This window comes from Protopterus annectens, chromosome 3.part1 (assembly GCF_019279795.1).
Source record: "Protopterus annectens isolate FY-2018-M chromosome 3.part1, PAN1.0, whole genome shotgun sequence".
NCBI lineage: Eukaryota > Metazoa > Chordata > Ceratodontiformes > Protopteridae > Protopterus > Protopterus annectens.
The window spans coordinates 1,586,102,463-1,586,116,917 of NC_056732.1; the positions used below are offsets into that span (position 1 = coordinate 1,586,102,463).

General features: G+C 40.9%; 1 protein-coding gene across 1 annotated transcript in view; it reads right to left on the bottom strand.

Moving 5' to 3' along the window:
• The window catches only part of LOC122797817 (msx2-interacting protein-like), a 1,498,925-nt gene that overhangs the window by 627,824 nt on the left and 856,646 nt on the right, over positions 1-14,455 (bottom strand). Inside the window, exon 9 of the mRNA XM_044066339.1 lies at positions 2,739-2,822. Coding sequence (XP_043922274.1) covers positions 2,739-2,822 — 84 coding nt within the window. The remainder of the gene's footprint in view (positions 1-2,738; positions 2,823-14,455) is intronic.

A 14,455-nucleotide genomic window follows, 5' to 3' on the forward strand; every position in this document is an offset into this window, starting at 1 on the left:
GCTGTACCACCGCGGCCTTCTCAACAAAACCTGCAATTACCTTATTCAAAAACTGCTTTTTCAAGCATTACTTACAACATAAATCATTGTACCCATTCAGATGATGGAAACCCCATGTTTAAACAAGACTCAACACTATTAGTTTTCAACAAAATGATCAAGGAAGATAATAAACCAACGACTGCTTAACAGTGGGAAAAGTTCTAATGTCCTCTGCTGAATTTGCCATTTTTATATATTTCCACAACATAACATGTGAAATCACATTATAACTAGAATGTTTCTAGTTCAATTTAATATGTAGGAAACTAGGCAGAACCACTTGAGTAAAAATATTTACAAGACTCGCACAAAACACTTCCAGCAAATATGTTCTGCTTCCCCTCTGTGGGTGGTTACAGTTAATACATTACTTCTCTGGTTACAGCAGAAACTCTTAATTTGTTTAATGAAAGAGCAGAGATCAGTTAAATTCTGCACTCCATATATAGCACTGTCAATAGGTGTGAATATATCCCTTTCAGTCTCTGAATGCCAACCCTTGTGCCAATGCCCTACTCAAGCCTGATGCTGTAAGGAGTCCTCTCTTACTTGTCTACACATCAAGAACTCTCAGTAACTGCCATTTTCATGAAGGAGGCCAACAACTTTTCCCTTCTTGGACATGAGTGATGCCTGAAGTACTTCCTTCAAGAAACCTGTGACATGGCAGTTATCTTCTTCCTCAACACAGCACAGCCAATTCCATTGTGGATCTTGACTGATAACTTAATAACCACACAGTGACTTACTGTTCATGAGATGAGAAACATGAGAAAACAGGACTTGACAAGTGAAAGCAAGGATCAAGATCAGAACTGTGGAAGTGGTGAAAAAGAACCGCCATTTTCTGAGGACATAAAACATATAGCCAACACATTATATCACACTGCATCAGTACAGGTACAAAGACATCCAAGAGGAAGGGATTATGCTGAAAATAAAAAAAACTCTGAAAGGCAGAGAATACACACCCACCCAAGAACCTATTAAAGATGCTCACAGACATTACATCATATATAGGTTCATAGGTGTGCACTAGGCTAATGGCCCTGGGGCCTTTGCAAGCCTAGCCCATAGAACTGCCCTGGCATTGTATCGTCCATTGTTAGTTCCCAGTGCCTCTATCAAGTACAGCCACTTGAGTGATCCCTGGGGTGAACTTTCTGTTACTCATCCACTCATCAAGATTTCGTTTGAAGAGGGCTAGTGAAGTGCTCTGCTTGACATGTATGGGAAGTCTACACAAGAGCATGGGTCCTTCCAGCATGTTCTGTTGATTGTGGTAATGAGGTTGAGGTCTCTGGAGCGTGTGGAGTGGAGGGATTGGGATTTCTTTACATGAGCATTTCTAACAGAGCTGGGTCAGACATGGCTTTATAAGTCAAGCAGAGATCGCCTCTTAGTAGATGATATGAGACAGAGAATAGCTGGAGTTTTTTGAGTCTGTCCATGTAAGACATGTGTTTAAGGACTAGGATCCTCTTCGTGAAGTACTTCTGTGGCCTCTCCAATTGTCGCAGGTGTCTAGTGAGGTACATGCCAAATGGGGCATTATATTCTATGACTGGTCTAATGAGGGAAGAGTAAAAAGAAATGATGACCTCTTTCTACCTGGATGCAAAACCCTTGGTAATGAGATGTACCACATAGAAGGTCTTTCTGACCACAGTGGCAATGTGGTGGTCAAAGGAGATGTTGCTGTCAACCTGTGTCCCCAGATCACTTATAACGCCTTTAGTGTTCAGTGGGGTCTCATCGATGTGGTAATTACCGGGAACTGAGTTTTTCCCAAAGGGGATGACTATGCATTTTTTGGCATTAAGCTTAAGGCCATGGTTTCGACATCAGTCATTGGTCTCAGTGAGTCCTTTCTGTAGGATGTCTGCATCACTTGGGGAGCTAATAATGTCTCCCAGCTTTGGCAATTCTTTTATTAAAAAAATGGAAATGCCACTAACACAAGCCCAAGCAGTAGCATAACAAGTGATTAAGCTGCCTTTAATTGTATTCTTGACTGTCACAACAATCAAGGCACTATAGCTAGAACTTTGCTTCTCCTGAACAAGAGTCGGTCTGACATATTCTATTTCTTTGTGAAAGGGACTCATGCATACATTAATAATGTCATCATCTCAAATACTATAAGATCAGTGTTAATTTTAAATCCTTAGGATACCCACAAACCCATTCACCTCTCTTTCTAGAGATACTAGCTGGATGTCAAGTTACCAAGGTAATCTTACAGCATGGCTAAGCATTTTGTAATGGCTTTCTCATGTCTCATTTGCATCTGTTAAACAAGTTGTCAAGGTGGTTTTATGTGCTTCAACTATTACACCCTTAAAACACTGTTACCCCAAAGTTAGACATCTGCCTGTCAGGGACCCCACAACAGCATGACAAAAATTAGACTACAGAGATCTGTCTCATCTACACCACCCTAAAAAATAAGCTATCACCTCACCTTCCACTATATGATCACCAACAAAACTTAGATCATCAAAAGCATAGACAGTGGTCCCGATTCTCCACCCAAAGAATGCAGTAACTCTTTCAGCCATTTAATATTACCAATACTGAGCTTAATGAGATACCTTCACAATTACTGAAATGGATTTCATAAATTTAAGCAATCTAAACACTTATTTTAAATTAATAACAAAGGTCACATTGTATACATATCAGTAAATTGATACCTTGACCTTCTGGGTTCACGAGAATGAGATTCTGCTGACTTTCGACGAGAAAGTGAACGACTTCTACGTCTTGATCTAGAATCCCTAAATCCAATAAAAATGTGAAAAAAAGTTTACACAGGTTATACCATTTAAACTTTTTAGTTTAATTCAAACATTCTTCATTTTTTTTTTCAAATTATTTCTTCCTATTCATTTGTACTCTGTTGTCACTAGCAAAATGTATTCTCCCATACAATGCTTATTTCTATGCACATGCATTAAATGAAAATTGTGGTACCCATTACCTTTACTGTATCACATCTGTGTCCTAAAGCTTTGATATCACCATGTACTTCAAGTGGGTACCTGATGTACTGCTTTCAAGAAAGTACAGCTGTGTGAATAAACTTATCGTAACAGCAGAAGTTCGAATGATCACTGCTGCAGTAGCCTTAGCTATGCAAGTTATATCACGACAATGATATAAAAGCCTGTCAGCTACCAAAGCTTCAGGGCACCATCTATGTGCTCGAACCATTAGGCAAGTCTGAAGAAAGAAGGATGCTAAGCCCTGACAGGACATAACTAGAAGTAAAAATGTAAATACATGAAGGAAGGAGGGAGTGACTACTGCAGCAGTGATCATTTGAACATCTATTGTTATGGTAGGTTTACTTACACAGCAGTAGTATGATCATCATACTGGTCACTGCTGCAGTAGTCTTAGCTACATGGAAAGATTACCCTAGCTTAACAGATTTTGGGGGTGGAAGGAGATGGGTCCAGGTGCCCCTGAAAGTGGACCACGCAAAACCTGACCTAGGCCTATAAAAGTAATCAAGCGTGTGCTTTGTAAAAAGTATGCACAAAGGACCAAGCTGCTGCTTCTGGTGCACTTCCAGAATCCAACCATTTTGAAAAACCCATAGTTGAAGTCAAGGCCCAGGTAGAGTGGGCCTTGATCCTGTCTGAAATAGTTTTGGTGTGATGAGAATAACAAAAGGTAATAACTTGAGACAGCCATTTGGAAACAGTCTGTTCTGATGCAGGCGGTCCCTACTTACCTTCAAAAGAAATCAGAACTGATAGCAGATCTGAAAGATTTTATTCTGTCAAGATAATACCCATCTTGTTTGTGGACATCCAAAGTATGGAGCATCCTTTCTCTCTCATTTTTAGGTTCAGGAAAGAGAACAGGGAGATGGACAGTCTGGCTTAAAGTAAATTTGGATATCACTTTAGGCAAAGAATTAGCCTTTAAAGAAACCCTGTCCATGCTGAAAATGAGCTGCCTTAAGGTTTGAAAGCATGGAAGGTGCCCTGAAGCTTTGGAAGCCAGCTTTTTGTTACCTTCATGGCAGGATATAACCCATATAGCTAAGGCTACTGCAGCAGGGATCAATATGATGAACAGAGTACAGTTGTTTTAAGAAAGTACACCATGTAAGTAAACATCCCATAGCAGTAGATGTGCAAATAATCATGCTGTGTATTCCATACCTCTCAACTGTCCAGATAGTTGTAGAATGTCCAGATTTTTGCCTCATATTTTTGGTCTGTTCCTCATAAAATTTGTGACTTTCTGGCAAACCATTGACAATTCAAATGACTAAATAATGATACACATTTGATCAGACTTTATATTTTTTTTGAAAATGTATGCCAACACAAAATCTGTTATAGGAGCAATAATTAAAATCTCTCTCTATTGTTGGGCCTTTGTCCCTCCATTATTTTAGTCTTTGTCCAGAGTTCTTGTACTCAGAGGCTGAGAGATGTACAATAGCCTTAGCTATATGGTTTACATCCTGCATAAGATAAAAAGCTGGACAGCTTCTAAAGCTCAAGGCCAGCTTCCATGTACCTAAATCATTAACTAGCCAAACCAGCAGTGTCAAACCAATCATAGCATGCATGTGAACACAGAGAGAGAGAATGAGTGAGAGAGAGAGAGAGAAGTCCTGAAGAGGTCAATGCTAAGAAACTAAAAAGAGCATCTTCATCCTGGCAACAAAAGCATACAAAAATAAGTAGAATGGAGAGGAGCGTCTACTATAGCCATGATCATTCAAACAATTACTATTATGGTAAGTTTATTTAACACAGCTGTATTATATGTTCATGAACCGATTGCTTCTGCAGTAGCCTTAGCTATACGAGTAGATTACCATAGCTTAAAGTAAATGGAAGGATGAAGAATGATAATCCATGAGCCTCTGGAGAAGGGTTCTAGCAAAGCCTGCTCTAAATCCGAAGGAGGAATCTAGTATGTACTGTCTGCAGAGGTATGAAGGTATGTACAGACAGCCATGTTACTGCTTCTACAATACTGCTAGAATCCACCCCTTTCCAAAAAGCAATGGATGAAGCAAAGTCCCAGGTAGAGTAAGCAATGATTCTGCCTAAACTTGCCTTATTGCAATGGGAATAAAAAAAGTAACTGCACAAGACAACCATTTGGAGACAGTCTAGTTCGACAGAAATTGTCCTTTCTTCTTGCCTTCATAAAAAAAAGGAATAACTGTTAGCTCTGTCAAGACAATATCCGAGTTGTCTGTAGACATCCAGAGTGTGGAGTATCCTTTCTACCTCATTTTTAGGCTCTAGAAAGAACACAGGGAGATGGATAACTCAACGCAAAGTACACTGTCAGACCACTACAGGCATAAAGGAATGATGAGTTCCTTAAGGAAATCTTTTTTTTTCCTTTTCTTTTCTGCAAAATGAGGTAAGACTAGTTCACAATACCAGCTTAACTCAGATAACCTTCTGGCAGAAGTCAGAGCAATCAGAATAACCGGTTTCCATGTTAAGAACCTCAAATGAGCCTAATAAGCTTGTTTCAATGAGCCATGAATTAAGTTTTTGAACACAAAGTTAAGATTGCAAGGTGAAGCCACCTGTTTCATAGATGGCTTAATATGCAACATCCCTTTCAAAAACATTTTGACACAGGTATGCATTGAAAGGGGAGGATCCATGGGCAGACAACATGAAATGGCTAACAAATGAACCATGACAGACGAGTAAGAAAAGCCACTAGCTCATGCAAATAATTCAGAACCACAGAAATTCTAGCATTAAAATGGCCCTGGTTCTTGCCTTGCTAACGTATGATTTCCTAGTAGCAGGTTTTCTTGCCTTATTTAATGCCTACTGCATGTCTTTAAAAACAGGTTCCTAAAAGCGATCATCAAGGCAGTTAGTTGAAATTGCTCTGAACAGGGGTGTACAAAACTCCACCTTTCCCATGTGAGTAAGTCCAAGTCTGTGAGAAAACTTGTGGACATTGTCCTTGGTCATTTCCAAAGGAAGGGAGAACCACTATTGCCTGGACAAGAAGGAAATCACCACAGTGATCTTTGTAGAGTTCTTCTGAATCTTCAATATGACCCTAGATGTTACTGGAGAGGCTGGGAAAAACACAGGAACATTCCTGGCCAACGAAAGAAGAATGCATCTGTTTTCCAAGACTTCTTGCATGGAGTCCTGGAGCAGAATCTTGCCAAATGAGTGTTGTGAATGAAGGCAAACAGTTCTATCAGAGGTGTTCCCCACAGCTGGATGAATTCCTGGAAGACAGCCTGATTCCGTTTCCATTCATAAAGGTCTGCCATGGTCCTGCTCAGCTTGTCACATAAATTTTTCTTGGGCAGGATGCAAGATGTAGATGCCCATAGAGTGAGAGTCTGCTGAAAAGCTATATTCTACACTACCATGGCTAATCTGCATAGACTGTAAGATCTGGATCCCCTGTTTATGTACTACACTGCTGTGGTGATGGTTACAGTATCAATGGCCTTTGGACTCAAAGAAGAGAGTTAAGAGCACGTACTACTGCCATTATCTCTTTTACATTTATGTGTGTTGGTTGGTCTTATGTGTTCCAATGACATTCACTTTTTTTTCTGCAGTTATCGACTGTGCTGGAGCTAGAAAGGAAAATGTGAGACACAAATTCAGATAAAACTGGACTTTCCAACAAAGCAGAGCCATTTTCACAAATCACAAAACAGGAATTAGGAATGTAAGAGAATGCTGATGTTGGAATCATACTGATTTTAGGTACCTCTGAATTTTTCTCATGTGGAGCCTGGCTAAAGGAAATAAAAAGAATTTTGTATGCCATGAATCCTAATATCCTGTAAAATTCCCTTGTTGTGGCCTTGGCTGGAGTATTTAAAAAAAAAAAAAAAAAAAAAAAAAACCTCAGAAACAGATCTACATTTTCCTGTGGAAAAAAGCTCAAGACTTTTGAATGTTTTCATGGAACCCTAGTCAGTGCCAGAGACCTCGCACCCAAAAGAAAGATTTCTGACACTTTGAAAAAGACTGTGCAAATATAAGCAAGTCATCTACAGCAACCTTTGTGAACTCATGCATATTACCAAAATACTCCCTCCCTTACTTTCCCTTTAGTACACTGCAGTTGTTTGTGTTCTTGTTCTGTGAGATTCCACTTATTCTGCAATATGTTAACCTTTGTCAACCCTTCTTATTTATTTCTATCATCTCCTTCTCTCATTTCTTCTCTGTTTTAAACGCCCTTTTCATTTTATCCCATTCATTAGCTATCCCTTTGAAAGAAATTTACCTTCCCTATTAACTACTATATCACTTCCACTACCAATTCCTTAAATTCTTGTCTTCTTAAAAGCTACGTATAAAAGCACCAGTGTATTGTTTTTACCTCATTATCCTACAAGTTTTACTCGGTGCATGACCTCAAATAGTTATGTTGTAACCAACAGCTCAGTTATTGTACCTTTGGGAAAAATATTAAAATTCTGTTGGAGTCCTTCCAAGTGTATGTACCATCTTCTATACCAAATACTCTCATATTTTTTTTCACGCATTTATCCTTTTTTATACTTTCCCTTCTAGGTCCAACTGATACATCCTCACTATTGCAAATAAAGTCCTGTTCTTTGCACATTAATATTCCCCGCAGAACAATGATTTATCCAGATATTTTTTAAGCTCCATAACAGCAGTTTTTGGTGGAATATATATACATGCCAGCATAATCCTCTTCCACTCCCAACAGCCATTTACTGACACAAATCTACCATTACTGCATTCTCCCTCTTGTATATCTATTGGAGCCCTTCTAGCAATCGGTATTATTACCCCTTTTTTCATTTGCCCCTGATATTCTGCTGAATGTCCATCTTGAAATCCTATCTTTGTCAAATTCCCATGCTCATCACTAACCAAATGCGTCTCCTGCAACACTGCTATTTGCACCCAACATTTCTTAATATAAATACTCTGCTTTTTTTCTTCTCCTACAGGGCCATTTACATTCCATGGCAGAGTAGCCATTATGATAGAAAACTATTACATGACACATTGTCAATAAATGAAGTTTATCCCTCTAAATGGGAACAGCTGCTCCAAACTGAAAGCTGCACTCACAGGCATTACTTAATATAAAACAGAGATTATCCATATTAAAACAGGTTACAGCCTGTGCACAGACTTACAAGGATTGCGGTCTATTATTTTCTTATCGATATTTCTATCAAAGATGTAAGAAAGCAGCTTGCATGTTTTTAATAAACATTAACTTCTACCCTAAGAAACTAGCTACTTATAAACCAGACTGTGGACTGTTTACATTTTTCATTGCTACAATAAATGCATTAAAGTATTAAGGCCTCTGGGAAGACATCTACTTCCAGAACTTAATAATTTCCCATAGTTTTAAACTTTACTGATTTTTCAATGAACTCCTTACCACTGTATTTTAAAATGCTAACTATAATGTTCCTTGCAAAGAGCGTTCAGAGATTTCAAGATTAATTGCTTGCACCTGCAGATAGTTTGTCTCAAAGTAAAAGCAGTCAGCAATGAGAATAGCATACAACTTTGTGGACACATGAAAGCATCTTTGTAGATTTCACTCCAAAGACACTGTTTAGGTATCACAGGCCAGCTACCACTACCTGCAGACCTCATGTCTCCCATTGAGAGCATTTACTAAGGGAAAAATGGTTACTAACTTAGCATATTCAAGAAAAGTACAGTTGAGTAAAATCTTACCACAACGTTAGATGTCTTTTCTTTCACTGTTGCAATACTCCTGTCTTATGGGATTCCCTGCAATGGGTAGCCCGATGTCGACCAATATACCAAAGCCTACTGTTGCTTTAAGATACACCAAACGTCAAAAGTATGCTCCTTGCACAGCATAGGACATAAAGGTGGTGTCCGGATGTACCATCATCAGAGGTGATTGCCCCAGTAGGAACACCAGTCTAAGGAAACATAGGAGGTAACTAGTACATCGAGGAAGGAAAAGGACTAGGGGGAAGAAAGGAGGGCGTGAATACTGTAACAGTGAATGTAAGGACATCAAGTTTTATGGTAAGATTTTACACAACTGTACTATGTCCTTACATTCACTGTTGCAGTTATCCTAACACAAGGGAGGGTGACAAAGCACAAGAAAAAGATGATAGGAGGAAGGAGCAGTAGAGTGCTCCAAGAAGCCATGAAGAATGGCCCTAGCAAAATCACTTCTAGCTCTTGAGACACCACCCAACTTGTAGTGTTTGGTAAAAGTATGCACAGAATAGAATTAGAATCTATCCCCTTGAAAACAGCACTAGAAAAAGCCACAGATCTAGCAGAATGAGCCTTCAAGGAAGAAGGAAGGCTCTTGCCATGAAAAGTTTAACAAAAAGAAATAGCCTTAGAAATCCAAGAATAAATAGTTTGCTTGGATACAGCAAGCCCCAAAGATCTACGATGAAAAGAAACAAACTGATCAGATTTTCTAATATCCTTGGTCATTAAAACTCTAACTTGCCTATGCATGTCCAAACTATGCAGCACCCTCCAATTGTCAGTTTGTGGTGAGGGGTAAAAAGTAAGCAGATTAATAGATGGATTAAGTGATAGCTCATTAACCACCTTTGGCATAAAAGAAGGGTTAGTGCAAAAGGACGCTCTGTCCTCATGAAAAATCAAAAAAGGAAGACAAGCCATAAGGGCCTGCAACTCAGACACCCATCTGGCAGAAGTAAGTGCTAACAAAAGAAAGTACAGTTGTGTACACTTACCATACATGTAGATGTTCGAGTGCATTCACTGTTGCAATCATTACATTTGGGTAACCTGCTTGTAGGTTGCCCTCAGTCGGCCTTGATTAACAAAGTCTTGGGTCCTGCGTCAGTTGCTGTCCCTTCTTCCATGACGTCAGGTCATCAGGGGTATAAAACATGCAGCCGATGCCATTACATCAGTTTTTCTTGCCCCAGATGTCAGGTGCCCCCTAATGGCAAGCAATTAAACATAAAATCACAAAGATATACCTCCAACAAAAAAGCAAATACACCAAAAAGGCTTTACAGCATAGTAAGGGAAAGTAGAGGTATAGCCAAAAGAAGTTAGGGGGCTGGAGGGAGGGTAACCAGGTCTGCAACAGTGAATACACTCGAACATCTACATATATAGTAAGTGTACACAACTGTACTATGTTCTTCGTGTTTCACTGTTGCAGTCATTACATTTGGGTAGATTCCCAAAGCTATGGTTGGGAGGAGAAGTTTAGATAGCATTAGGGCCAGCTATAAGGCCCTGCAAGACTGCAGTGGCAAAGCCAGCTCTGGATTTAGAGAAAATTGGCAAATGATAATGCTTGGTGAAAGTATGCACACAACTCCAGGTAGCAGCTTCTAGGATGCCCCTGGTAGGGACGCCTCAGCAAAAGGCTGTAGAGGTAGATGCAGCCCTGGTGGAGTGAGGTCTAATCCCATGGGGAATAGGTTTTCCATGGTACTTATAGCAGAAATGAATGCAATGGCTTATCCATTTAGAAATGGTTTGCTTTGAAATAGCCTTCCCCTCTGCCCCTGCAGCAAATGCTACCAACGGTTGTTCAGATTTCCTTTGAGGTTTAGTCCTGTCCAAGTAGAATCCAAGTTGTCTGTGCACATCTAAGGAAAGCAGTATGTATTCCCCTTTATTCTGTGGATTGGGAAAGAAGGTTGGCAAATTAATGGACTGATTAAGAGCCACACTGGATACCACCTTGGGCATGAAGGATGGCTTGGTTCTGAGTGACACCCTGTCCGCATGAAAGATGATGAAATGCTCCACTACCATAAGGGACTGTAATTCAGATACCCTTCTAGCTAAAGTGATTGCTAAGAGGAAAGCTGTTTTCCAAGAAAGAAATTTTAAGTCTGCAGTAGCAGCTAGCTCAAAAGGAGGTAGAGTGAGTTTCTCCAAGGCAAAGTTAAGGTCCCAGGCTAGGGTTGGAGCTCTCCTGGGTGGTCTCAAATTTTTGGCCCCTCTGAGGAACTGCTTGAGCAGTGGATGAGAGAAGAGGGGAGGTTCTGTGTTATAATGAGCTGAAATGGCTGAGGCGTGGATTTTAATGGAGGAAAAAGACAGGCCCTTGTGAAGCATCTCAGTTAAGTATTGTAAAATCTGAGGTAAACTGGGCGCTGCTGTGTTCATCCCTTGAGATTGGTCCCATGCACAGAATCTTTTCCATTTTTCAGCATAAGATTTTCTAATACTAGGCCTCCTTGCCTCTAAGATGATATCCATTACAGGTTTGCTGAGGGGATGGTAAAGGAGAGATTAAGTAATCAGCCAGGCTGCAAGGTTCAGTGCTGGAAGCTGAGGGTGCAGAATCTGGTTCTCCTGCTGAGAAAGCAGGGAAGGAGTCTGACGAAGGTGCCATGAAGATAACCGTGACACACTGCGCAGGAGGGGATACCAGTGTTGGCGCGGCCATCTAGAGCAATCAAAATTATCCTTGGCTTGTCCTGTTTGACTTTTAGTAGTAATTTGGAGAGCAGAGGGGGGAAGGCATAGACTGATAGGTTTTTCCAGCTGAAGGACAGAGAATCCACTTTCCAGGCTTGTTTGTGGGGAGTCCTTGTGCAACATTTGTCCAATTGGTAGTTCTGGGGAGAGGAAAACAGGTCTATATCTGGGCTCCCCAATTGCTTGTCAACAAGTTGAAAATCCTTGGTTCCAGTTTCCACTTGTGTAGGTCCATGAAGTTTCTGCTTAGCCCATCTGCCAGTGTATTTAATATTCCTGGCAGGAACTGAGCTTGTAGGTGAACTTGACAGCTCAAGGCTGTGTTCCACAATGCCATGCATAGTCTGCAGAGGGGGTAAGAATGTATACCCCCCTGTTTATGTACCACATAATAGTGGTGTTGTCCGTCTTTACCATCAGTTGTCCTGGAAGAATGTGGTCCTTGATGGCTGTCAAGAGCATTCTGTACAGCTAACATTTCTTTTTGATTGATATGCAGGGGCATTTGACTTGGGTTCCATTTGCCCTGAATGCACTTCCCTGCCACGGGAGCCCCCCATGCATAGTCTGATGCATCTGTTGTTATGGTTTGGGTGGCAGGGGCTGGTGTGAAACGTAGTCCCTTGTTTTGGTGGTAGGCCTCTGCCCACCAAAGGAACTCTAGGCGTAGGCAAGGTATGATAGGAATCATTCTTTCTAGGTTTCGAGAATGTTGACACCATACGCTTTTTAGATACCACTGTAGTTTCCTCATATGCAGCCTTGCATATGGAATTAGAAGAATGCAGGAGGCCATGAACCCCAAAGGCTTGCAGTGTTTGTCTTGCAGATAGAAGGGTTTTTGTGGCCAATTGTTTGAAATAAGTTGTCAAATTAATTTGCATTTCTGGCGTGAGGTAAGCCATCTGGGAAGTTGTATTCAAGCTTGCTCCCAGGAATAAAATTTGTTGACAGGGTACCAGGTGTGATATCTTTTTGTTTATGGTGTACCCCATATAAGTTTGAACCCTTTTTACACAGGTCAGATGATTCAAAAGTATGTCCTGGCTTTCTGCCTGAATTAGACAATCGTCCAGGTATGGGTATATTTGAATATTTCTTTGCCTGCAAAATGCAATGACTGGAGCTAAGCACTTTGTGAATACCCTGGGCACAGTAGATAAGCCAAAGGGCAGTGCAGAGAACTGATAGTACATGTAGCCTGCTTTGAAGCGTAGGTATCTTCTGCAAGATTCCCTGATTGGGATGTGCCGGTATGCTTCTTTTAAATCTAGTGTTGCCAACCAGGCATCTTTGCCTAGCATAGGGAGCAACTGGCGAAGAGCCAGCATCTAGAATTTTGGAATCAACAAAAAGGTGTTTAGAGTATACAGGTCCAGGATAGGACGCCATGAACTGTTTTTTCTGGGTACCAGGTAAAGTCTGGAGTAGAAACCTTGTCCCTTTTCCTCTTCTGGTACCAAATGAAGAGCCCCCATGTTTAAGAGAGAAAGTACTTGCTTTTGGGCCTCTGCCCACTGATTTAGGGGGAGATCTGGCCATCCGCGTGGTGGTGGTAACGTGTGTAAGTGAAATCTGTATCCCTGGGACACGATATTTAAAATCCATTTGTTCTGGGTAATGACGTTCCAGTTCTTAGCATGAAGAGCAATCCTTTCCCCCAAAGGGGCAGACAGTTGAGAAGTGCTTGGAAATTTTAAAAAGAAGTCATTGAGACAGTTTACCACAGGGGGGAGTTTTATTACTCCCAGATTTGGAAATGGAGGCCCCCCACTGCTTAGTCCTGAGCGTACCCTGGGACTGAAGCCTGAGAGCTCTGCTGGATCTGGGTTTGGACTGAGAAGGTCTGGAAGAGGCAGGAAAGGACCAATTCTTGGAAGGCCAATGCCTACTAAACCTTGGAGGCTGTACTTGTAAAAAATCTTTAACAGTTTGCATAGATTTTGTTTTTTCCTCTATCTTTTTAAGAATTTTTTCTGCCTTGCTGCCAAACATGCGGCCCTGGTTTAAGGGAGCATCCAGCAATTTTGCTTTAACATGATCTGGCAAGGATTGCTCCTTAAGCCAAGCATGCCTTCTAAGTACAGACCCAGTTACAGCAGCCCTGCAAGATGCCTCTAGTGAATCAAAACCACATTGCAAAGTACGTTTCCCACCTTGTTCAGCTGAATGCAGTAAGTCTTGTAAATCCTTATTTTCAGCACAATCAGGAATCAACATCATTTTCTGTTTAAGCAATCCAATAATATGCTGCTGATACTTTTAACATATGAAACTGGCAGTTTAAGGCCCTAATGGCCAAAGTTGCAGAAGTGTATACCTTCTTACCCCATCTATCCAGCGCCCTGGAGTCTCTATCAGAGGGGGTAGGATTTTTGGCTGTAGTAGCTTTAATGCCCTTGGGTCCCTCTGAAATGGTCTCAGGATCCGCAGTAGGATTTTTAAAAAGGAACTTGCGAGAGTCAGAGACCCTGCAATATCTATCAGATTTTCTGGGAGCAGGAGGTAAAGAGTCAGGGGCCAAGCTAGATTCCAAAAAGGCATCAGCAACAATGTCTAGTACAGGAGGTATGGCTAAAGGTCTGTGCTGGGGCAGTAGTAAGAAATCCCTAAACCTCTTTTTAGAATTAGAGAAATCCTGACTTTCCCAACGAAAATGCTCCCTGAGAGTATGCAAGGTTTCACCAAAAGAGAAATCCTCTGGGGGAGGAGCAAAGAGAACGGAGTCCTCACGATCTGAATGCTCATAGGTAGATAAGGGTAAACCCTGGTTATCAGAGGAAACAGAAAATTCAGAATCCTGGTCAGAAGTATCATAAGCAAACTCAATCCTAGGTCTCTTAGAAGGGGAAGGCTGGCTTCCACTGATTAAAGTAATAAGGTCTTCAGCCATTCTTATTTGTTTTTTAGGCACAGAGGCCTGACCATGCGGTCTGGGCACCAGTTTTCTA